The sequence below is a fragment of the Lampris incognitus genome, chromosome 17 (genome assembly GCF_029633865.1).
Source record: "Lampris incognitus isolate fLamInc1 chromosome 17, fLamInc1.hap2, whole genome shotgun sequence".
NCBI classification, from domain to species: Eukaryota; Metazoa; Chordata; class Actinopteri; order Lampriformes; family Lampridae; genus Lampris; species Lampris incognitus.
In genome coordinates, this window is record NC_079227.1 from 11,322,028 (window position 1) to 11,345,569 (window position 23,542).

General features: G+C 45.0%; 1 protein-coding gene across 2 annotated transcripts in view; it reads right to left on the reverse strand.

Annotated features, from left to right (window-relative positions):
- Window positions 1–14,152: 14,152 nt before the first annotated feature.
- ift140 (intraflagellar transport 140 homolog (Chlamydomonas)) overlaps window positions 14,153–23,542 on the reverse strand; it is a 62,100-nt gene continuing 52,710 nt past the window's right edge. For both annotated transcript variants that reach the window (XM_056296934.1, XM_056296933.1), the window contains 6 exons: window positions 22,422–22,604; window positions 21,917–22,123; window positions 16,847–17,059; window positions 16,138–16,304; window positions 15,688–15,829; window positions 14,153–14,834 (listed from right to left, as the gene is read on the reverse strand). In XM_056296934.1, the coding sequence (XP_056152909.1) occupies window positions 14,622–14,834; window positions 15,688–15,829; window positions 16,138–16,304; window positions 16,847–17,059; window positions 21,917–22,123; window positions 22,422–22,604 (1,125 nt within the window). In that variant the 3' untranslated portion in view covers window positions 14,153–14,621. The remainder of the gene's footprint in view (window positions 14,835–15,687; window positions 15,830–16,137; window positions 16,305–16,846; window positions 17,060–21,916; window positions 22,124–22,421; window positions 22,605–23,542) is intronic.

The window sequence follows — 23,542 nt, forward strand, 5'->3', positions numbered from 1 at the left end:
TGGTCTCCTTGCTGTCTTTCGCCTCTCACCTTCACCCCTCCCTCTCTCTGGTCCTCTCACTTTAACTCGGGTCCCATTTTCTCAAATATATGTTTCAGGAGTTTTTGCTGTTCAAACCTCCCCTCACGTCTCTCTCTCTTTCTTTACTGTACATCTCCCTTCTTTCCAATTTCTTTCTTATTTCTCGGTCTGACTGTTTCTCTCCTCCTTTCTCACGTCCCTTTCTGTCTATTCCTCCATGTCCCCCCCCTCTCTCTTACTATTTCATCTCTCTTTTCAGTCTGTTTCCAACTTTTTTGTCTCTCTCTCTCTTTCTAGTGTCTGATGTTCTCTCTCATTCCTTTCTCTCTTAGTTCTCAGTCTGACTAGCTTTCTCTTCCTTTCGCACATCTTTCTTTACCACCTCTCTCCCCCTCACTTTCCCCCCACCTCCTTTTCTCTCATATCTCTTTTTCGGCCCTTTTCACCTCTTTTTCCACCCCTCCCTCCACAGCCCTCAGCCTTATTTCTCCAAGGCCGGCTGAAGAGCTGGCTTCTCCTCCTCCTCCTTTAACACCTCTCCAGCCTTCCTCCTGAGAGCTCGTCTGGAGGCGAGCTGCAGACACTTGGATGAATAGGCTGAGGCTGGATGGCCGGGAGAGGGGGCCCAGCCCGGCCCGGCCCGGCCCGGCAGAAAAGAAAAGACAGGTGTCTCCGGAGAACACACAGTGATCCCACTTTGGCAGCCGAACGGAATTTTAAAAAGTTCACATCGGCATTCCCCAAAGTAGGTCCACTATGGCCGACTTATAACACAATGATGTAATTTCCTCCGGTGACGGGTCATCGTCACTGCACGGTGCGTGGGTAAAACCATGCCGCAAAGCAAAACAGCCCCCTGTTATATGGAGGGGCAGCGCCACAGACGGCCTGCGACGCTTTAGTGAATGGGCATTTAGTGAATGGGCGCTGGCATCCATGGGAATGCCCTCCCTGAATTTCACGCTCACTTTGACCTAGCTAAAGTATTTTCTCATCACCTTGCCATATTTCCACTATCGGACCAAATTCCTGTCACACTGTTTTGTTTCTCTCTCTCACACACATACACACACACACACACACACACACACAGATGTAAACACTCAGACAAACACACACTGTTACAGACACTATCTCTCTCTTACACACGCGCATGCGCACACACATACAGTTTTGCACACATGCACACACACATGCACACACATGCACACACACACACACATGCACACATGCACACACACTCCCTTCTGGCGTTCCCACACATCTTTCCTCCGCAGTCCTTCACACAAGGCTTGTCCGTTCCAATTACGCCCGGGCTGTACAGACCCTCCACCCCCCCCCCCCCTTCAGCCCCCCCCCTCCTCCCTCATCATCCCAAAAAGCTCACACACACTCCGCGCGTACACGGCTCGCTCTCATTAAGCCCGTATCAATTAGGCGCGAGCCCACTAAAACAATGGGCCCCTGTACGGGCGGCCCACGGCGGGCCGTGTGAGGTACTTCCTCTCAATCGCCCCACCCTGCTTCCCATCAATTCAAACCCACACATCCATCCCCACCTCTCTCCCCCCCCTCCCCCCTCCACAATGCATGTTCCCCACAACAAAACTGGCACCGTAACACAGCGAGCGTATCAAGAGGAGGCCAATAACCACCCACGGGACAGTTTGGTCTTTAGTGCGATGACAGCAGGGGTGGCATGGGGGCCGTGTACGAGGCGACGGGGTTGTGTTGTGGGAACAATTTCAGGTGATTCCCACGTCATGTCTGTTCTGTGTCTCTCTGGAAAAACACCAGAGACATCCTCTGCCGGGCATGGCCTGCTTTCGCCTCCACCACGTGTCAGCAAGGACGTCGTGTTGCGTCCTTCTGCACATCAGGTGCAGTGACAGAGGTTCTCCTCTGTTGGAGAATTCTGCTACCTTTAATTAAGCAACAACTTCATTAAAAACTAAGGGCTGACTTAGAAATAGAAAGAGTGGCGTTGCAGTCTATTCTGTTGCCTACCAACAAGGGGATCGCCAGTTTGAATCCCCGTGTTGCCTCCGGCTTGGTCGGGCGTCCCTGCAGACACAATTGGCCATGTCTGCGGATGGGAAGCCGGATGTGGGTATGTGTCCTGGTCGCTGCACTAGCGCCTCCTCTGGTCGGTGGGGCGCCTGTTTGGGGGGGAGGGGGAACTGGGGGTAACAGCGTGATCCTCCCACGCGCTACGTCCCCTTGGCGAAACTCCTCACTGTCAGGTGAAAAGAAGCGGCTGGCGACTCGTATCGGAGGAGGCATGTGGTAGTCTGCAGCCCTCCCTGGCTCGGCCGAAGGGGTGCAACATCTACCGGGACGGCTCGGAAGAGTGGGGTAATAAATGGACCAGATGCAATTGGGAGGGGGGAAAATTAAAAAAACAAAACAATAATAATTTCAACGATCTGGACGATGGAGTCATGTCCCATAATCCTTCCATGGGTGGAGACACCCTGCGGTCTCCGTGTACCGCCGTTGGAGTTTTTGACCGGGTAGGACGGAAACTGGTGTAGCGGCAAACACTTCCTACTGAAACAGGAAACTCAAACTTCACCTGAGGGAATCAATAAAGTGCCATCTACTCTAATGTTTATCTATCTATCTGTCTATCTGTCTATCTATCTATCTATCTATCTATCTATCTATCTATCTATCTATCTATCTATCTATCTATCTATCTATCTATCTATCTATCTATCTATCTATCTATCTATCTATCTATCTATCTATCTATCTATCTATCTATCTATCTATCTATCTGTCTGTCTGTCTGTCTGTCTGTCTGTCTGTCTGTCTGTCTGTCTATCTATCATTAATTTATGTCTCTGAAACGTTTGAAAATTGGAAATGGGGAAATTTTCTTTCTTGGTGGAGGACAACAAAAAAAAACCCTTAATAAATATGAAATTGTCGGTGAAATTGTGACTTTTACAATGATGGCAGACTTACTACAGTTAGAGCCATAGTTTGAAATTGGACTTGGCCCCAGGGGTCTTGAATTGGATTCGCCACTTTAAAGACTCAGACTTGGCTCGGACTCTCCCTCCTAAAGACTTGGTCTGGACTCGAGTGGTCTGGACTACAAGGCTGGAGGTACGAAAATAAGAGAAAAAGAACAAATGACCCAGTGAGTGTTCTTCTGGCCCAGTCGGAAAAACGCCGAACTGAACGTTCCTCCGACCCGGTTCTGTATCGTTCTGAAGTCTGGTGACGGTTTGTCCTCCTCCTAAAAGAATCCACAGAAGGTTTTCGAGGAGCGCCTCAAACAGCGCCGGGCTGTTTGGCACCGTGACTATGCTGGCATAGACCCAGGACGTGGGCTCTCACACACACACACACACACACACACACACACATACACACACACACACACACACACAAATACACAGCCCCCCTACTTTTTCCCAGGGGTCCTGGGAGTGTGATACTTCACTAACAAAATCCAAACTTCCCACTCCTGTCCTCCCTTCAGCCCCCCCCCCCCCCCCCGCCCCCCAAGCCTATACAGTTGGCATGCCCACTGAAGTGTGTGTGTGTGTGTGTGTGTGTGTGTGTGTGTTGGTGAGCAGGGCGTTGGTGTGTTCTTTTCCCTCTTGATTCAATAAGACCTTCTCGACCTCCCTGTTCAGTCTCCATTAAATTCCAGCATGGAGCTGGTCTTGAGGGAAACCGCGCTGACAACCGGACCCGTTCTCCATTTTTTTTTAAAAATGTATTATTTTTTTAAAAAAGGTGGCCAGCTGATTTAAGGCCGTGTTCTCCATAATTGTGGTGTGAAAACTAAAGCCCAGGCCTCACGGTGCTGTCAGCGCTGTAGGAGACAAACGCGCCGCCGCGGCCCTTTCAGCGCTAACGGGATTTGAATGGAGTTCATTCAGAGACAGCGCGGCCCATGTCATGAATATGAAGCGCCAATTCTGGAGGATCCTGGGTTGTCTGGTTCACGGCCCTCATCCCGGCACCAAGAGGAGACGCATTCATGGCTGTGTGTGTGTGTGTGTGTGTGTGTGTGTGTGTGTGTGTGTGTGTGTGTGTGTGTGTGTGTGTGTGTGTGTGTGTGTGTGTGTGTGTGTGTGTGTCCGACTAACATGTAATGACATTATTCTCACCAGGGGGACCCGTCATTGTCAGTGCGCTCTTTCTTCTCCCGGGCTCGTGAAATTGACATAAGCTTTACAAACATTCCAGGAATTTTTTTCTCAAGGCTCGATTTCTTTGGACCCTTTCATGCGTAGGGGGAGAGCCAACGGTTCTAGCGCCCCCCAGTGGCGGAGAACGGAGACAATACAACGCACAACCCCCGCCCCCCATGAGCCAAGACAGACCTCTGCATAAACCAGCTCAGACTATTCACTTGGGGTTCAAATCAAAGTCTGTCGTATAAAACCACCGACCCAGGAAAAACATGGTTAAATCGAAAAGCACACATTTATTGATGTGTTTCTGATCTCACACTGCATTCAGTCTGAAACTCCACTTGCTCGTGCTTAGCTCTCTTGACGCACGCCCAATAATCCAGGTAAGCAAACCCCAGAAAGTTAAATCAGTTCATCTGGACACAACGCTAAATGGGAGGAAAGTTTCATCACTCATCTAAGTGACTTTGTCAGTCTCAACTGACTGCAGGTACCCCCACCCTTATAAACAGCACAGTTGCATAACGACTGAAACCATCGCCACATATGCAATCACCACTGGTTTACATTCAGACAGCTGGGAACAGCTGTCAACCGCTGTCCAAGCATAACCAGTGGTGATTCCGTAAGTGCTGGGAGTGTCGGGACAGTTGAGACGCGTTTTTTCCAAATACCACGTCTCAGTTGCTTTCAAACCCCAAAACAAGCTGTGACAGAAATTGGTGCACCCCAAGGATCGGGTCCCCGGCACAAACACAGCAATACAGTGAACGCTGTTAAGTACCAGGAGGATTGCCGTGACTTGCACATTGGGGAAACCTAACAGACTCTGGCGAAGAGGATGGCACAACACAGGAGAGCTACCTTGTCAGGCCAGGACTCCACAGTCTACACCATCTACAGGCCAGTGGCCACTCTTTCAAGGATGAGGATGTGCACATCCTTGATAGGGAGGAATGCTGGTTTCAACAGGGAGTCAAAGAGGCCATCTATTAGAAGAGGGAACGGCCATCCCTGAACCGGGGGAGGGGGGGGCGCTAAGAGTACATCTGTCACCATATTACAATGCTGTGATTGCAACTATTCCCAAATCCTCTGTGAATAGTGCACATGACCATTTTAGCTCTAATTAATGGTCATGGCAATTTGCATATGAAACTAATCAGATTCAGACAACTTTATTTATCCCAGAAAGGCAATTCAGTTCCACGATCTACCCAGACCATACACAAACTCACAGACAAGCGGCAATATAATGTAATACAATGTTGTAATATTCCTACTCACTTCCCTGCAGGTTAACTTGTGTTGAAGCCACACATCATTGAAACACTTGGGCATCATTTTGAATTTTACAGAGTGGGGTGGCATGGCTGAGGAGGTAGAGCGGTTCGTCCAGTAATTGGAAGGTTCGTGGTTCAATCCCCAGCTCCTTCAGAGTATGTCGAAGTGTCCTTGAGCAAGACACTGAACCCCCAACTGTTCCTGATGAGCAGCTTGGCACCTTGCAATGTCAGGCTCTGCCATCAATGTATGAATCTGAGATATATATACTTAGCACAAAAAGTAAGGAAATTTGTGTTTGGTAGATTATTTCTTTGTTGTAATAGTGCTTCTTGGCAATGGATCTTATACCGTTGGAAAGCCTGTTTATTTCCCTTTTAAATGGTGCCACATTTGTAAGGAACATGCATCTGTGGGATGAGCAGCAGAGCTGAGTATGTGGGTTGCGCCCATGAAAAAATTGCCAAATCTTCTCTGCCAATGCCAAACAGCTTATTTTGCTGTTGCTATTGACTCTTGTTTTGAGCTTCTGGTACCCCAGGTTCTGCCAATCAGGTGCCTGATATAAGATTTATTTTCAAGAAGCATTGTTACAACAAAGAAATAATCTACCAAACACAAATTTCCTTACTTTTTGTGCTAAGTTTATATTGTAAAGCGCTCTGAGTGGTCAGTAGACTAGAAAAACACTATATATATGCAGTCTATTTACAGATAATCAGCAGTATGTCAGAGACAACAGACAGATTAGTACATGGGCAAGAGACGCACACTCTCACCCTTATGTGGCCGTGCATGCAGACTCACATGAGGATCAGACGAAGGATAAAAATTCACATAAGTTAAAAGAATAAATAAATGACGCATCATAAGATGCATTGCACAGTCCACCACTACATTCAGTGAAGGTTTAGGTCCACAAGCCATGTGAAAAACAGACAAGGTATAAACCAACTATTGTGATTTAAAACAAAATAAAGCATTCATTTAAAATGAATACTCTCGACATTTAACAGCCTGATAGAAGAAGGAATGAAGGACTTAGAATAGCGATTTGTTTTCCTATGGGGGCGCTTTATGATCGCTGGTTTCGGTTCTGACACAACTGTATTGTTTATAAGGGTGGGGATACCTGCAGTCAGCTGAGACTGAGTGATGAAACGTTTCTCCCACTTAACGTTGTTTCCGGATGAACCGACTCAACTTTCTGGGGTCATGCTTAGGTCTCCTTTTTTGTCTGGCTGTTTGGTAAAATCTTTCTTCAGCTGCTCCCGTTGGGGGTCGCCACAGCAGATCTCCCGTTTCCATAGCTGTTTGGTAAAATAAAAAGTATATTTGTGGGAGTGATGCACATATCAGACATGGTGTGTGTTCATCTTATTTCGCGGTTGGGATTCTGAGTGATCAGGTGGCCCGGGGATCTGCGCCCAGGCTCTTTGTCCACGGTCCTCCTCCTCAAAACCCTGCATCCCGTGTATTCATGTGATGTCCTGTTTAAACCTGCAGGCCATGACACCGTTTTCTTTCAAATAAATAATAACAGTGATAAAATGTTATTCTTCTGCCTAATAATATAATTCTCGAGCCGCAACCAGTTAAAGCCGCTGCAAGGGGACATGTACACACATGTCAAATGATTCAAATTAGCCCTCTGAGAGTTCAAAGGTTAAAAGTGTATTTTTACAACAGCTTTCAGTGCAGTCCTTTCTCTCAAAATGGTGGACCAAAGTTATCTGTTGTAAAAGTAGCTTCGCATGGCCAGATGTGTATAAGTAAATGTCTGGGGACAACTGTCACGGAATTTGGTTCAAACGTTGGTGGGAACAATGAGACGGTTTGAAATTTCTAAACCAATCCAATGTCAGTGTAGGCTGAGCTCAAACTAGGGGCAGTGATTTTAACTGGAAAGTGTAACGGTGCTCCTGCCAACACAGTCCTACTGACAACAAGTATATGAGCAGGTTACTAGCTGTAAGAGTCACCATAAAAGCGTCCATTAAAACATGCGGACGTGTATCACGTTTTCAAAGAAAACATTACTAGTGTTAAAACAAGCATAACCCTCTGCAAGGGAAAACCTTTCTGTCAAAACAAATAACACTTTAGCCTGAGAACACATTACTGGCCTAAAAGTAAAGGTGAATGATGGGTGACTGGTGGCTAACGGTGGTTTGACATCAACAGTTCGCCATTTAATGTACTCTGGTCTGGACATTAAAAATGAAAAGGGCACGGACTAGAGGAAGTTGGGGGAGGGTTCTGACTGTGGCCGCCCCCAACTTCTGCCACCACCCACTGCTACAATTTCAACTGTTTGTCCCTGGACGTGTAATAATAATAATAATAATAATAATAATGATCAATTTTACTTGTATAGCACCCTTCATCATCACAGATAATCTCAAAGTGCTTGACAGAGCATTAAAACAATAAAAACAGACAACAAAAATACTTCTCGGTTAAATTAAAAGCTTTTTTTGAATAAAAGTGTTTTAAGGGCTGTTTTAAGGGGGGGGGCAGAGTCTGAGGAGCCCTTAAGTTATCTGGAAGGGTGTTCCAGAGACGGGGAGCGGCAGAGCAAAATGCCTGGTCTCCCATTGAGCAGATCTTCCTCATCATGTGTGGAGGAGCAAACTGCTGCTGCCTGACCAGAGAGTGTGGGAGGGATTGTGGGGGGTGAGAAGTTCTTTGATGTATGGAGGTACATTGCTGTGGATGCATCTGAAGGTTAGTCACATGGTATTGAAGTTTACTCTGTAGGAGATGGGGAGCCAGTGCAGGGAATGCAGGATTGGGGTGATGTGGTGGTGTTTCTGCACTCTCATCGAGATCCTGGCAATGCTGTTCTGGATGTCCTGGAGCTTCTGGAGGCATCTGTCAGGAATCCTGATGAAGAGTGTGTTGCAGTAGTTGAGGATGGACTACTGCATCAGTGAGGTTGAGGGTGGGACGGAGTTTGGCGAAGTTTTTAAGGTGGTCGAATGAGGTCTTGCAGAGATGTTTAATGTGGGCGTCAAAGGTTAGGAAAGGGTCAACCTTGATACCGAGGTTGATGATTGAAGAGGAGAGGGACATGGTTTGACCAGTGGTGGTGAGGGGGGTTGTGGAAGAAAGTTTAACAACCGAAGGGGAGCATGTAGAGGATGAATAGGATGGGGCCAAGGACAAAGTCTTGTGGGACACCGCAGGAAACAGAATGGGTCTAGGGCTTTGATGCCCCTAGGGAGACAAACTCTGTTCTGTTGGTTAGATATGAGCTGAACCAGCTGAGAGCTAGTTCGGTGAGCCCGATGTAGTCCCAAAGGCATTCAAACATGTATTCTCAACACACTGTGTCTTAGTCACATCTGGCCCTGCATTTTATTTATCTCCCCTTTAAAGAGAGTGGTTCAGTTCTACCTGCCCAGGTGGTCATCCACGTAGCACTGCAGCTCCGATGCCTGCGCCGCAGTGACTGCTGCCCAACTAATGAGCTGAGTGCACGCCTTCTGAACAGCTTGCTGATTAGACAACACCAGTTCCCTCCTGTCGCATTCTCCATTAACCTTTTCATACTTCTCTTTTGCTGGATTGACGCCAAAGCTACATGTTGCTTTATTGACACTACAAACAAAGTAGCGCTACCAAGTAGCTTGAGTAGCACTAGTGTCATGGCAACAAGTTCATCTGATGACGCCATCAAACAGCATTAGCACTAGTATTAGCAACAGCAACTCAGTGTTCTCAAAGCAAATAAAATCTTACCAGAGAATCAAACAACTTAGCTGATCCTTTCGCCAAGGCAATTCCTTCTCATTTTAGTCTCTGATACCAAAGTGGGATCATAAAACAATGTTACAAAAACATTCTCCATTTCGGCTTCTCATCTCCAGTCTCGACTTCACCAGGGGATGTGGCCTTGTGATCCCAAACAAAAATAACTCGCTGTCACTTTGTCACTTCAGGCAACTTTGTGGTGTTGAACATTTTTCAACTCGCCATAAAGTTGGTGAGGCAAAGTAGCTCAGAGCGACAAAGCCAGTTGCAGCTTTCATTTCATGATTCTTCTTTCATTTTTGTTGCCTTTTAGCTGTTGGTGTGTGAGACAAAATCTAAAAGGCATTTTCCTTTTGTGCGGCACAAAATATTTTTAAAATGCTGTGATTAAAAAAGTATCACTGTTGCAAGTGTCTGAACATATTAATAAAGGGAGAGGAGTGTAAATAGAGGTTTTAGTCTTTACCAGTCTGGAGTCTGTGAGCTCTCTCAGTTGTCTCCTTATGTCCACCCAGCAGTCCTCAGGTGTCTGCACCGATCTGCCCACCCTAAACAAGATGAAATGTTTGTTAAATGTCATAAACTGCCCTATACAGATCATAAAATAAATATGATCGAAGCAATCACTCACTTCTCAAAGCCAACTGTTTGAAGAGGCGCTCCGAGGATGGTCACCTAAAATTAAAGGTGATGGTCAGTCAGATCAGTTAAATAATTTGAGAATCTACTATACACTTAGATTAAAGTCAGTTTAACCCATACATAGGCACAGTTATATTTGGAGTCTGATTCTAACAATTTATCTATTTCTTTTTATCTATCACGACTGATTAATTAGAGGTTAATCTCCCCTTCCACCTCTGTTTGCTCTGCTTCCACATACTTAGGTAATGAGAACAGAAGGGGGGGGGTAATGAGAACGGAAGGGGGGAGAGACAGAGACAGAGACAGAGACACCAGCACAAATTCTGTGGTATTTTTGCAAACACTTGCAGCATATTGTAATTATTCCCTGGTCGTCGCTCATGATAATATCCAATACAAATGTCATCAGTGATATCAAACAGCAAACAAAATACAGTTTGTTTGTGCAAAAGGTCCAAAACTATGTTGACTGGCATGTCAATCTTCAGGAATGAAAAGATACAGTACACACACACACACACACACACACACACACACACACACACACACACACACACACACACACACACACACACACACACTTTTGGTCTTCTATCTAGTGTGAGGACCCCCTCATTGACTACATTCATTCTCTAGCTCTTAACCATAACCTTAATCATCAGAAATACATGCCTAATCTTAACCCTTACCCTACCTAATACAAATTCTAACCCAAATCCTTACCCAAAAATAGACCCTTAAAGAAGAGAGAACCAGCCAAAATTACCTCACTTTGAATCAATGTCCTCACTCTTATGGTTAAAAACTAAACACCAGGGGGTGTCCGGGTAGCGTAGCAGTCTATTCTGTTGCCTACCAACACGGGGATTGCCAGTTCGAATCCCCGCATTACCTCCGGCTTGGTTGGGCGTCCCTACAGACACAATTGGCCGTGTCTGAGGGTAGAAGCCGGATGTGGGTATGTGTCCTGGTCCAGCGGCGCTGTCCTGGCCGCTGCACTAGGGCCTCCTCTGGTCGGTCAGGGCGCCTATTCGGGGGGGAGGGGGAACTGGGGGGAATAGCGTGATCCTTCTCCGCGCTACATCCCCCTAGCGAAACTCCTCACTGTCAGGTGAAAAGAAGCGGCTGGCAACGCCACACGTATCGGAGGAGACGTGGTAGTCTGCAGCCCTCCCTGGATCAGCAGAGGGGGTGGAGCAAGGAGCACCGACTGGGATGGCTTGCAGAGTGGGGTAATTGGCCGGGTGAAATTGGGGAGAAAAAGGGGGGAAAAATAAAAAAGTAAATTAAAAAAAAAACCTAACCCCCCCCCCCCACACACACACACACACACACACACGCACACACACACACATACACGTATCTCTGTGGTGTGGCCAGTTTCTGGACTTGGGGGAATGACAAAGATTTAGCCCACAAATGCCCAACATGGACTCATTTGATGGGCTGGGACGTTGTGCTCAGTCTGAAAACTTTTTTTTAGAAAAATTTCAAAGATGATGTTACTTCACTTCTCATGCATTTGAGTTTGTGTGTGTACATGGGTCTGTACAAGTGGATTTGCTGCTTAGGCTGGACCCTAAAAAAAAAATCAGCTCGATCTGATTAGTTTGGACCCTTTCTGAAGATTGTGACCCCCATCATGGCAGCTCCCACTGCATATCTTTTTAACCTGTCCCTCCTCGCAGCTGAAATTCCATGTGCAGGGAAAGCAACTGTAGCGCATCCCCTTTTCAAGGAAGGAGACTAGGCTGTTCCTAACTGTCAAATGGCCCATCTCTATACTGCCTTGTTTATCTTAAGTGTTGGAAAAATTTGTAAACAAGCAACTTACTAATTATCCAGGTGTTTATAATATTCTGTCTGCTGTTCAGTCTGGTTTACGACCTAGTTATAGCTGTGTCACTGCAACCCTCAAAGTCCTCAATGACATTACTTCCACATTAGATTCTAAACAATATTATAGGGCAATCTTCATTGATTTAGCTAAGGCCTTTGACACTGTCGATCATTCTATCCTTGTTGGTAGGCTGGGCAGCATTGAGTTCTCTGGTCACTCACTGGCATGGTTCTCTAACTACCTCACTAATAGGGTGCAATGTGTTACATCAGAACACTCCTCTCTCAGGCCCTTGCTGTCACTAAGGGTGTACCCCAGGGTTCGCTCCTAGGTCCCAAACTATTTTCTATATATAAAAATGACATTGCCTGTTCTGTCGGAGACTCAGCTAGCTACCTTTATGCTGTCCCCAGATGCAGTGCTTACCTCACTTCAGGATAGCTTCCTTAGGTTCCAACAGGTGTTAATAATAATAATAATAACATAATAAATCAATCTTATATAGCGCTTTCCTAACACTCAAAGTCAAACAGCACTGTGGACGTTGATCTTCTCTACCCTAAATCTCCTGCTCAACACCACAAAGACCAAGGTCATGTGGTTTGGTAGGAAGGGTTCTGTGCCCCTTCCAGCCCGATATATTACCACCCTTGATGAAGCTATCCTAGACCAGGTCACTGAATACAAGTACTTGGGTATCTAGCTAGACAGCACTCTGTTCTTCTCACACAATATCAGTAGGTTACAGTCTAAGGTCAAATCTAAACTTGCCTTCTTGTCCAGAATTCGCTCCACCTTAACTCCATTTGTGTTAGACTCACTCTTGCTCAAATGACCATCCTTCCCATGTCAGACTATGGTAACATTATATAGGGGTCAGCTTACAAGGGGGCACCCCAGAAGCTTGATGTTCACTATCACTCTGCTATCCGGTTTGTTACGAATGCCCCTTTCAAAACACACCACTGCACCCTTTACTCCTCTATCAACTGGCTAGCCTTACTCACCCGTTGTAATATTCATTGGTTAATGCTTATCTACAAAACCGTCCTTAGTATGGCCTCCCCCCACTTGTGTCACTTGTTGCAAACTACAACACCCATTTCACTCACCATATTCTGTTGAAAGTTCCCAGAACAAATACTGCATTTGGTCTGTTGTCATTCCAGTCTGCTGCATCCAAAGACTGGAACGATCTGCAAAAAACACTAAAACTGGACAATTTTATCCCCAAGTCAGCTTTTAAGGGACTCTATTATGGACATTTTCACTGATACATGTAGCTGTTTCCCGACCTACTAATATTCCAGAATGTGCAAAGTCCTTCATTTTGTTGGGCATGAAAGGGGAGATTTGCCAGGTGAATCGCAGGGAGTGCAGGTCGAAATCCCTGCTGTCAGAGCCTCACCAGCGCACCAGCGCACTTCCCCCGTTGCCTCCATGTCTCACAGAGAGCCGCTGTTCCTCCAGCTAAGATCTCCAAACTTTCCACGTTTGTGAAAACTGGTGAAAAACTATCTGGAGTTAACTGACCAATATTAAGCAGTTCTTCTCTAGTGAAAGTAATCGAGTTTGAATAGCCAGACACACAGAGAATAAACAAAAACAAAGAAAGTACTAGAGTACTGTACCGAGGCTGCCATCCATGGCGTCATCTATGTATTTTTTTTCTACGTAAAGACACCTTATATCTTTTTTTGAAATCACAGACGTTTAAGACATTTGAAGAACCTATCCATTGACAACTTGTAGAGCCTGCCGCCTGGTCCATTATACATATATACCAGACAACAGAGTGTTTCGCAAATCTAGGGTAACCATCAAGACATGACCCCTCTGTGCTCTGCGTTTCAACGAGGGCGAGGCTCAGCCCCTCCACACACACACACACACACACACACAGGGAGCAGAGCAGACGAGAGACATTGAACCAGGTGAAGATAAAATTACTTGAGTTGATGACTTATGTTGCTGTTAAGCGCAATAAAAGCTTTGCACCACCCCCAAAGCAAATTCTCCAGTGTAACATTAATGCATGAACTCAGCAGCAACGACACACAAAATAGAAAACGTTACAAATCATAATGTCCTGTATTCATTACACGAGGCTGGGTGTGGATTGACTTGCCATTCAGTCTGGATGCAGACTGAGGTGCGGACTTTGAGAGGGCCTGATATATGCATGTATTTAGAATATTTTCACCAGGGTGTTTAGCGTGCTTGCCTAAAGCAGACAGGCCCATGCTAATTTTCAATGCAAATTCAAAGTGAAACTTAACAATAAAAGAAAGTTTGAAAAAAAATTGTCAGATTCACCGGAACCTACAGGAAATTATAAGAAGCAAATGCCTTATTCTCACCAATTCACATTATCAGATGCTGAATCAAATTCATCATAGGTTATCAAAACATGGGGCAAAATATTTTATAGAAATATATGACCGTTTTAATATCACAAGGTTAACAAATCATACACCCTCTGAAAATAAAAAAACAACATACTACATACATTGTACAGATGTACAGTATAAATGATATGATGATAAGACCTTAAATCTGCAATGAACAGGACCTCCAGAGCCAAAAGTGAAAAATCGCTTTGGGTAATTTGCAGCCATAGACTGCATAAGGCCAGAAGCAGAACGACTTACACCAGAACTGAACAGATGGCAGAAATAAGCCAATATATTGTTCTCTTTCACAGCTGCAAAAAGTATAAAGATAGCTATCAAAATGTGTTGAAGTATAAGTGGGAGATTTTATAGAGTCTCATCGATAACAATCATATGTGTTCATACGGAGTGGCTCTTTAGAACTTTGTAAACGCTGTGTGAATTTCTCACTTTGCTCAGGCTCCAGTTCCACACACCACAACAGCTTGTCGGCAGTGTTAATGTTGTTCTTTGGGACCTTCTTCATCAGTCCCCATGGTGAGCATCCAAAGCCTCATCCTCCTCCACCTCATCCTCTTCCCCCTCACTGTCCGTGTGGTCTACTCGGCCCTGCAGCTTGCCCCGGGTCAGCGGGACACCCAAGGCATTCTGCAGGGCATCCAGGCTGGCCTGGCTGATGTAGGAGTTGACGTTTGGGGAGGGCAGTACCTTCTGGAGCTCCTCCAGCTTGTCGTAGGCCTGGAGGAAGGAGATGGTGGACAGGGAGGTCAGCCTCTGTGTCAGCTAGCTGCTACCACGCTCCAAATCCTTTATTATTGTAGATAACTGTTGTTACTACCTTATGCCACTAGATGGGAGTCACCTGCATTTCTTACTGTGCAATGCTAGGACATTCTACAAAGTGAGGGCATTTTGGCTGGTCCTCACGTCTATAATGGTCTATTTTAGGGTTAGGACTTGGGTTTAGGGTTAAGGTTAGAATTAGGATAAGGTTGGGGTTAGGGTTAAGGTTATTCAAGTCAAGTCAATCTCATGTGTATAGCCTAGTACCACAAATTATAAATTTGCCTCAGTGGTCTTTAGAGCAATACATCATCCTGTCCTTAGATTCTCACATCAGTTAAGGAACAACGCTCTAAAAAAAACTAACCTTTAACCGGCAGAAAAAATAGGAAGAAACCTTAGGGAGAGCAACAGAGTAAGCATCCCTTTCCCAAGATGGACAGATGTGCAATGGATGTTGTACATCCATTGCACATCATGTGCAAATTATGAGCAAATTTTTGATGGCTCGTGGTCGTTTTAGGTAGATTTTATCATAACTTTTTTTTTTGCAATTGATCTAAAATTCATTTTAACGCAAATATATGCAATTTTAGGAACATTCAGGGAGCAGCAGGTCTGTATCTTTTTTTCCCGCCAAGTTATTACACTTTGAAAATCCAAAACCGTCAAAATGATGGCCTTGGTCATTCTAGTGTTAAGGGTTAGGGAATGAATGTAGCCAAGATAGGAATCCTCATTGAATGTGTGTGTGTGTGTGTGTACAAGAATGTGTGTGTGCGTGTGTGCTCATGTTGGTGACTCTCACCACTTGGAAGCTGCCTTGCTGGCAGTGGTGCTCCACCAGGAAGCCGTAGACGTCTCCCACCCTGACGGCGGCATCCAACTCGGGCTCTTCCAGCAGGGCTTCGCACAGATGCACCCCCTCCTCCGAGTCCTCCTCATACAGCCTGGGGACAGGAGGGGGGAAGACAGGGAGATATGACACATGCAAAAATCAACAGGTTACATGCAGAAAACAGAATGACAAATTATATTATCCCTCAGAGAGAGAGAGGTCAAAAGGAGGACTTGTTAAAACACAGATTGACATTGTAATTTAGAACCTCAAGGATGAACACCGTTGGGACTAGTCCATGTTTAACCAGCCTTAATACTGTTGATGCCATTTCAGGACTGCGCCAGACTATATTACTAAAAAAAAAAAAAAAAAAAACTAACAATAGCACGAAGACAACAGAGAAGAGCTCAACTGTACCTGCGTGCCTGGATGAACCTCTTGACCAGGGTGATTTTGTGTTGCAGGTTGGCCATTTTGGATTCTTGTTCTGCAGGGTTCCGACCTTTGGCTTTGGACAGACACTTGTAGGCCTCCATCAGAGCGCCGAGAGCCTTCTCATAGTTCCTGAAGTCATCGATCTCCTCCTGGACAGAGGGACACAAGAGAGTACCAGCTCTCATCTCAAAGTCGTGCTCTGGTCATCTTGGGTGCTTGTATGTTCTCTGACTTGTACATTCTTAGTTATGATATGATTACTACTCAGTGCTCTAATATGCCTGCAGGTTGACAAATAAATATATCTGCCAATTGCTGACTCCCTTTGTAAGCTGCTTTGGATCAAAGCCTCTGTTAAGTGAGAAAATATAAAATGTAAATACGATACTGCTAGAGACAGGGTTTCCATTTCCTGTGGAGAGAGTGCAGCCAAAATTCACACATCAATCGATTTCAAATAATGATGCTGTGATTCAAATGTCTCAAATAAGTCATTTTCTTTTTTCAAGTTTTTCAAATAGTTGATACTTCATTATTTAATACAATATTTAGCTTGGGCCGAATGCAAGAAGCACCCCTCTACAGTTCTACAATTAAGACTATGACCTGTTTCTACAATGCACCCCATCACATCATGACCCTCCTCATGTTCAACATCTGGTGAGGTCAAACGATGGGGATCCGACTCTACCTGGGCACAGGCTTCATAGAAGCCAGCAAGCAGGTCAAGCGCCCTGCCTTTGGTGTAGAAATTGATGATGTTCTTCATGATGTCAGGGTCTTTGCGCCAGTCCAGAGATAGCAGGTAGTTTCCCGCCATGATGTAGAGCTCCTTCTGACGTGACACACCAGCAAAAAACACAATCTTCTCTGTGTCACCTGATTTCAGCAGTGCCCTCATGGCCTGGAGGACAGCAAAGACAAAAAGTATTTTCTTGGTGTTTGATGACAGACTTCTTTTTTTGTATGTGTGTGTGTGCGTGTGTGTGGGAATACCACTTGTGCTCATATCATATAGAATCACAAGACAAAAAAAAAATCTCGTTTTGTTTAGTTCCACACGTAACAAAAACCAGTGTGACACGAGCTGATCTTGGTCTTTGCCTTAGTCCATGACTTCTTGAACAGCTTCCAACGCACACCACACACCCATTTCATACATTATTCACCACAAGTGTCTTGTGTAAAGGCTGTTTGTAAATATGGGGGTTTGTGGATAATTCTAGTTCTGGGACCCGGGTTCACTCATATGACTCTTTCCAGGGTCCGTTCCAGCTGATGTTGCAGTCTAAAAATTAAGGCCATCCCTGAGAAGACTCTCAGTCGACCAAGTTTTTATTGGTCGCTTAGTAACAGAAAAAAAACCTGTATGAAATGTATGAGGGCTTTTAATTTGAAACAAGAGACATAGGAAGTGGACACACTCACAGTCACTCAGTCAGTCAGGGACAGACATTCGCATGTACAGCGCTGGTCCCTGTGGTTATTAGACTATGTCGGGCAGAAAATCCAAAGTGTGAGATAAAGGCTGTTTTATCTATCATTTGTTTTATAAACTCATTGTGTTGGTGTTACAAGTTCACGAGTTGTTTTATTTTATACTGTGTTGAAATGAATTAACAAAATGTTCAGTCTCCCTTCAGGTTGTTCTGACACATTCAGAATCATTACCGCTATTGCCGGTGTCGTATATTTTAAAGGCTCATGGGATAGGCTCTGACATCCTCATGACCCTGAGAGCAGGATAAGTGGTTTGGATAATGGATGGCTTATTAGGGTTTTATATTTCTCTGTGATGTAGCACAGTGTTAATAATGTTACTTATAACATTCCCTCTCAGCCCCGGAACTCAAAACCATTTCCTGATGCCCCCCCTCCCAAAAGAAAATATTTAAAAAAAATAATTAGATTAATATCATAAACGTGTGACGACTAGTCGACTAATGGCTTGAACTAACGACTACTAGTCGACTGGGAAAATCTTTGGTCGGGAGCAGCCCTATTTTAGTAGTCATCAACCACTCCCAAAAAGTAGTCGAGTAAGATTAGTCGCAGGACCAGGAGATATATTTTTTCACCCAATAACAACGATCAATTCTCGTAAAAAAGGTCTCAAATACAACCAGTAAAAAGTTAACTAATGTAGGTGGGATCAACTTGGGGTTAGATGAAATAGCAGAGTCCTCGATTGGCTCTGAGAGGCTGTTTACAAATGAGCCACAATCTGATTGGACGAAACCCCAGGCAGCCTGTCTGAGCTGGAGTGTTTGACTTCAGTAACAACGTGACTGCCTTCTTGCAGGTGTTTCAGTTTTACTAGTGACCGTGTTAAAGCAACGTTATAAAACTTTTTTTTTAACTTAACATATCTCATCTCATCATCAGTGCTACAAGCCATAGAGAGGACCCCCTGCGTTGTCCATACACTGCAACTCGTGGTGAACATGATCCAGAAAGAAGTATGACTCTTTGACAAAGTTCAAGTTCTTGTAGCATTCTTCCCCAAGTCGTCTGTGGTAATTGAGACTGCTGCAGCTGTGTGGACTCACTCTGGTCAAAGACTGTCCCACTAGATGGTCCAGCACATACCTGATGATATCACGCCTTCTCCAAGTGAAGGACTCACTTGTTCAGGTAGCTGATGTGATGGGCTGGGACTGTCTACTTCCAACTGAGTGGCAGAAGCTGACTGCTCTCAGATATCTGCTCCTCCCCTTCACTGAGTACAACCAGATGCTCCAGAGAGACACAATGTCTTTATCCCTGGTGATGCCTGCCCCCCTGGACCTGAGTGTTCACCTGTCCAAGTTCCCCCAGGGCTCTTGCTACAGGGACCTAAGTTCTCCCCCCTCACTACTGCTGCATGCTTCCTCCACCCAACAGTCTCACCAGAAGCACTCATTGAAAATGATGATGAACAAATTCAGGAGCTTCTGACAAAAGCAGAAGATGACATGTGTGTGTGTGTGTGTGTGTGTGTGTGTGTGTGTGTGTGTGTGTGTGTGTGTGTGTGTGTGTGTGTGTGTGTGTGTGTGTGTGTGTGTGTGTGTGTGTTTGTGTATGTGTGTGTGTGAATTAATTAATTGTAAAGTGCTTTGAGTGGCTGTTGCAGCTAGAAAAGTGCTATATAAAATGATGCAACTTGATTGATTGATTGATTGATTGATTGATTGATTGATTGATTGATTGATCAGCTGCTTCTCCAGGGTTGGGTCGCAGTGGCAGCAAGCTAAGTAGGGCACTCCAGATGCCCCTCTCCCCAGCAAGGCCCTCTAGCTCTCCTGGGGGATCCCAAGGCATTCCTGGGCCAGATTGGACATATAGTCTCTCCAGCGAGTTCTGGGTCTACCCCAGGGTCTCCTCCCAGTTGGACATGCCCAGAAAACCTCCAAAGGAAGGCACCCAGGAGGCCTAATCCCTAGACCCTAATCAGATGCCCGAACCACCTCAACTGGCTCCTTTCGACGCAAAAGAGCAGCGGCTCTACTCCGAGCTCCCTCCGGCTTTCCGAGCTCCTCACCCTATCTCTAAGGCTGAACCCAGACACCCTACGGAGGCAACTCATTTCAGCTGCTTGTATCTGCGATCTCCCCCTTTCAGTCACTACCCAAAGCTCATGACCATAGGCGAGGGTTGGAATGAGGATTGACTGGTAAATTGAGAGCTTAGCCTTCCGGCTCAGCTCCTTCTTCATCACAATGGTCAGGTACATTGACTGCATTACTGCTGATGCTGCACCAAGCCACCAGTCAATCTCTCGCTCCATCCTACCCTCACTCGTGAACAAAACATTGAGATACTTGAAGTCCTTCACTTGAGGCAACAACTCATCCCCAACCCAGAGGGAGCAATCCACTATTTTCCAGTAGGGAACCATGGCCTCAGACTTGGAGGTGATGACTCTCATCTCGGCCGGCCATTTCACACTCAGCTGCAAACTGCCCCAGTGCACACTGGAGGGTCATGTTCTGATGAAGCCAACAAAACCACATCATCTGTGAAGAGCAGAGATGCAATTGAGGTTCCCAAAATGGACACACTCCTCACCTTGAGATCCTGTCCATGAATATCACAAACAGAATTGGAGACAAGGGACAACCTTGGCAGAGTCCGACACCCACTGAAAATGTGTTTGACTTTGTGCTGAGAATATGGACACAGCTCTCACTTTGATTATACAAGGACTGGATGGCTTGTAGCAACTGCCCCGGTACCCTATACTCCTGCAGTACCCCCCACAGACTGCTCCAGGGTACACGGTTGTAAGCCTTCTCCAAGTCCACAAAACACATATAGACTGGCTTGTCAAACTCCAATGCCACCCTCAGCACTTCCGCAGGGGTAAAGAGTTGGTCCATTGTTCCACAGCAAGGATGGAATCTGCCTTGTTCCTCCTGGATCTGAGGTTCAACAGTTGGAGCCTCCTTTCCAGCACCCTAGAGTAGACTTTCCCAGGGAGGTTGAGCAGTGTGATGCCCTGATAATTGGAGCACACCCTCCGGCCCCCCCCCCCATTTTTTTTCTTAAAAGAACAGCTTCAAAATCGTTCTGATAGTATACTGACTTGTAGTAGGGAGAATGGTGCCTCTTTCATTCCCACTCTGTGCCCCGAACACCTGTTCTTGCACTATGTAACTTGGGTGGAGCAGGTACAATCTCCCACAGGTGATATTCTTTTACCTAGGCAAGGACAGTGTACCATCAAAATTATTTTGAAGCTGTTATTTTAAGGTAAATAAGTTGCATAATGTTGCTTAAACTGGTAACTTTCAGTTGGGTTCATCCGTGGTTGTTGTGGTGATGGCAGCCTTTGAGAAGCCAAAAAGCCTTAAATCATCTTAAACTGAATGTTCAATGGTTCTGGTCCTTTTTGTCCTACATTACGTAAATTAAACGGTGTCGCCAACATGAAGCATTGACATTTCTTGAAGTTATTTTCAATGTGGGGGGGAAACAGATTAGCAGAGCAACTAGTGTCTGAAGAGGAATTTGACATTATAACGTTACAAGTTAAATGATTGAATATGGGTCACTTTCCGATTGAGGATAATGGTATAAAATACAGCTGGACTGCCAGCAGCAGTTTGTTTCCCACATTATAAGAAACGTTATGAGGTGAATGAGTCTTGCTGAGCACAATTTAACTTACGTAAAGCGTTAGTGTAGATATTAAACATGGATGATTGTATATTTAAAATTTATTAAAGTAACATTAAAGGCTTTTGTGTTTTCAACAGCTGCTGTCACTAATGTCACCATGGTCACTCGTTAAACTGAAACACAAGGATAGTGGGTGTCTGTCCTTCTCTAAATGCCTTAAATTCTGTTTATTTAATATGGCACAGCGTAGAAAATGATTGTTCAAACCAAACAAATCTTTGTTGGAACCACAGCGACCTAGCTGCATATCTGCTGTAGAAGCATTGCCACTGCTTTATTACAGCAGCGCTAAAACCACAGATGAATGATTAGCCTACAACCAAGCACAGTGTCGACGAGTGGTTTTGATAGTCGACTATTCTGTGAAACCCCTACTAGACAATTGTGTTGCAATGTTACTGACTGACTGTCCATCTATCTATCCATCTGTCCGTTTCTCTGTCTGTCTGTCTTACAGCCAGTCTATCTATTTATGTTTTAAGACCAAATGTTTAATTCTAACTTTACTTATATTTTCCCTGCGAAGTTGGGGCACAGCAGTTTAAACTTCTTTTTTTTTTTTTTTTAGAAAACTCTGCTTTGCGTCACACTTGGTGTTGACCTTGAGTTTGTTGCCGGCCTGGGTGTATTTCTTGGTAGCAAGGTGGTAGTCGCCCTGGCGCATGCAGCAGTCTGCTATCCTCTCCAGCAGGTCCCTGCGAGCGTCCTCAGACAGCTCCTTGGACTCTTTGGCCACGGTCATACTCTCAGCCAGCTCCTCTGTGATGGTCAAACTCTGGTCCAGACACAGGTCCAAGGCCTTGTGGTACTAGGGGAGGGACAAGTACACACAAGAGATACACACAAACACAAATACACACAAGCATGCATGCACAAAAAGACACACACACACACACACACACACACACACACACACACACACACACACACACACACACACACAACACACAGATGTGCATATGAAACACACAGAAACATTACACAAGTACGTAGACACATGCTTATAGGCACATTTACACATGTACATGAAAACACACACACACACACTCTCTCTCACACACACACACACACACACACACACACACACACACACACACACATTCTACCTCCTTGGCTGCCACCAGTAGCTCCACAGCCCTCTCATACTGGGAGTGTTTGATAAAGAAGTCAGAGCAGCGAGCAAGTAGGGCAGGGTCAGAGTTCTCATTCAGGTCCTCAGCTATCAGCTGAAGAGCAGAGAACTGCTGCGTGGCAAAGGCCAGCTCCAGGGCCTTGGAGAAGTGACCAGCCTGAGACAGAGACAGGCAGATAAGAGAGACAGAGAGACACTCGACCAGCTTATGTCCTTTTGATTCACAGGACACTCCCTGTACCAATAATCATCTGCCTTTATGCTTTTTTTAGTCTAAATTTCGTGATTTCAAGTATAAGAACCGAACCGAATGTACAGTACACTAAAATATGAATTCATGGGCGACTATTTGCTCAGTCCAAATGTATGGTGAGTTGGTGTGCTGTCACCACCTTGTGGCGTGATGTAAAGTAGCAGTTTTCTTGATGATCAGAACCAGTGGTTCAATTTGTGGGTCTCAAGTTAATTTTATTTATGTTGAAAAAGAAAATACAAATTCCTAGAATAAAAATGTTTAATAATGATTTAAATATCTGTGGAAAAGATCCCTTTATTACACACTCTAGCTATATTCCAATCAATCAATAAATGAAGCGGAATTACAAATAAATAATAATAGTAATTGTTTGGTGTCAAAAACCTTGCTTGTGCAAGTTTTTTTTCTCAAAATATTTGCATGTAAAATTTAGTTTATTAACGATTAGCACTGTACATTGGGACTATGTTTAAAAATTTCTCAAAAAATTCACCGAGTGTTTTCTCGTCAGGCTCCATAAGACGTCAAGGACTCCTTTTTTTCAGCTGCATAAAGTTTTGAGGTTTTGCGATTTGTATGAAATGCATTTGACTGACCAGGACATTAGCAGAAGTGACAAAGGTGAGGAGAGCTCATTGAAAATCAGAGAGAAAGTTTGTTGCTTTATTACTGCCACAGTATTGTGTCCTCTATAATCATAACAAACAAAACCAATCCAAACGGGATTGAAATCACCAAATCGCGCTGGCAAAAAACATCATTGCCAGCCCCCTCCAGAGAAGGCTAATGTTCAGTGTTTTCAGTGTCGACAGGAGACTATTTTTTGAGGTCTTGAGGTG